This window comes from Panthera pardus, unplaced genomic scaffold (genome assembly GCF_024362965.1).
Source record: "Panthera pardus isolate Hobbes unplaced genomic scaffold, ASM2436296v1 HiC_scaffold_8, whole genome shotgun sequence".
NCBI classification, from domain to species: domain Eukaryota; kingdom Metazoa; phylum Chordata; class Mammalia; order Carnivora; family Felidae; genus Panthera; species Panthera pardus.
Window position 1 is genome coordinate 127,181,009 of NW_026527013.1, and position 2,115 is coordinate 127,183,123.

Here is a 2,115-nt window from a genome sequence, read left to right on the forward strand (position 1 = left end):
AGCGTGAGCAGGGGAGGGGTAGAGAGAGGGGGAGACACAGAATCTGAAACAGGCTCCAGGCTCTGAGCTCTCAGCACAGAGCCCAACGCAGGGCTTGAACTCACAAACTGCGAGATCATGACCTGAGCTGAAGTCGGTTGCTAAACCGACTGAGCCACCCAGGAGCCCCTAAACCACAACTTCTTTATCCATTCATCAGTAGATGGACATTTAGGCTCTTTCCATAATTTGGCTATTGTTGAAAGTGCTGCTATAAACATTGGGGTACAAGTGCCCCTATGCATCAGCACTCCTGTATCCCTCGGGTAAATTCCTAGCAGTGCTATTGCTGGGTCATAGGGTAGATCTATTTTTAACTTTTTGAGGAACCTCCACACTGTTTTCCAGAGTGGCTGCACCAGTTTGTATTCCCACCAACAGTGCAAGAAGGTTCCCGTTTCTCCACATCCTCTCCAGCATCTATAGTCTCCTTATTTGGTTCATTTTAGCCACTCTGACTGGCGTGAGGTGATATCTGAGTGTGGTTTTGATTTGTATTTCCCTGATAAGTTGTGACGTTGAGCATCTTTTCATGTGCCTGTTGCCTCAGACTAATTTTTTTAACTAGTGGAAATGGATACTTGGATGATTTATTTTCAGCTTTTTTTTTTCTTTGACAGGAAGCAGGGTTTATTGTGGGCGTGAATAAGGAGCGGGCAGTGTCAAGGTTCTCATGACTGCAGAGCCTACCATTTGTCCAAGGGGCCACAATTAGGGATGTATTTGACCAAAGCCATAGCTATCTGGGATAAGCTACTTTTCAGCCATCATGTCTTCAAATTCATTCACATTAAACTTAGTAAAGCCCCACTTCTTGGAAATGTGAATCTTCGGGCAGCCAAGGAACTTGAACTTGGCCCTGCATAGCGTCTCAATCATATGCTCCTTGTTCTGTACCTTGGTACTGTTGGACATGATGACTTGGCCAATGTGGACCCTGGCCACTGTGCCCTGGGGCTTTCCAAAGGCACCCCACACACCTGTCTGGAGCCTGTCAGCTCCAGCACAGGACAACATCTTGTTGATAAGGATGATGTGGAAGGGATGGAACCACATTTGGATGCAAAAACCATCTTTGCCACAGCTTTTCACCATGTACTTGTTAGCACACATACGGACAGCCTCCAGGGCTTCAGAGGAGAGCTGCTCGTATTCCTCTGGCACTGTGTGGCCACACAGTGGGAACTGCTCCACTTCTGCCTTCTTCTGCCCAAGGTCAAAGATGCAGACCTTGGCATCAGGGACACCTCTGCAGAAACAAGACTTTGGACACCGCTTGTTCTTACAATACCAGTAACACCGGGGTGGGTGGTGGCCCATGGCAATACCACTGGGCCCATGGCCCAGTGGCAAGCCAAAGGAAAAGAGGTTATTTTCAGCTGTTTACTCCTAATAACAGCATTTAAGTATGTCTATAGCTGTATTCTAAAAGTTTTGATACGTTGAACTTTCACTATAATTCAAAGAAAAATATCTCCTAATTTTCATTTGTATTCATTCTCTTAGTGTTTGAATTACTTAAAAGTTTATTACTTTTCAAATATAAAATTTTTAATATTATCTTGTTTCATTATTGATTTCTATCCTAACTGCAATGTTGTCAGAAAATGTGCTCTGTATAATTTTACTTTTTGATATTTTTTAAGGTTTCTTTTAGATTCATCATTTGGTTAACTGGCTTGGCATTTGGTATGAATTTTGCATTTGCTGAGTATAAGGTATGTAAATAAGGTCAAGTTTATTTATTGCATTGTTCAAATCTACTGTATCCATGTTGAGTTTTTGTCTGTTTGGTGTATCAGTTACTAAGAGACATCTGTTAAAAATCTCCCTATGATAGGGGCGCCTGGGTGGCTCAGTCGGTTAAGCGTCTGACTTCAGCTCAGGTCACGATCTTGCGGTCCCTGAGTTCGAGCCCTGCGTCGGGCTCTGGGCTGATGGCTCAGAGCCTGGAGCCTGTTTCAGATTCTGTGTCTCCCTTTCTCTCTGCCCCTCCCCCATTCATGCTCTGTCTCTCTCTGTCTCAAAAAAAAAAAAAAAAAAATCTCCCTCTGATAATGGATTTGTCCATTTTCC

The 2,115-nt window shown here is 43.9% G+C and overlaps 1 protein-coding gene across 1 annotated transcript; it reads right to left on the reverse strand.

Annotated features, from left to right (window-relative positions):
* Window positions 1-225: 225 nt before the first annotated feature.
* On the reverse strand, window positions 226-1,547 carry LOC109248423 (60S ribosomal protein L10-like). The gene has a single exon (XM_019418119.2). It carries the CDS (start codon window positions 1,357-1,359, stop codon window positions 793-795), a length of 567 nt encoding a protein of 188 aa, XP_019273664.2. The 5' UTR covers window positions 1,360-1,547; the 3' UTR covers window positions 226-792.
* Between the last annotated feature and the right edge of the window lie 568 nt (window positions 1,548-2,115).

Coding starts and splice junctions, on each gene's coding strand:
- LOC109248423 (XM_019418119.2), bottom strand. CDS start 1,359: ATGGGCCACCACCCACCCCGGTGTTACTGGTATTGTAAGAACAAGCGG.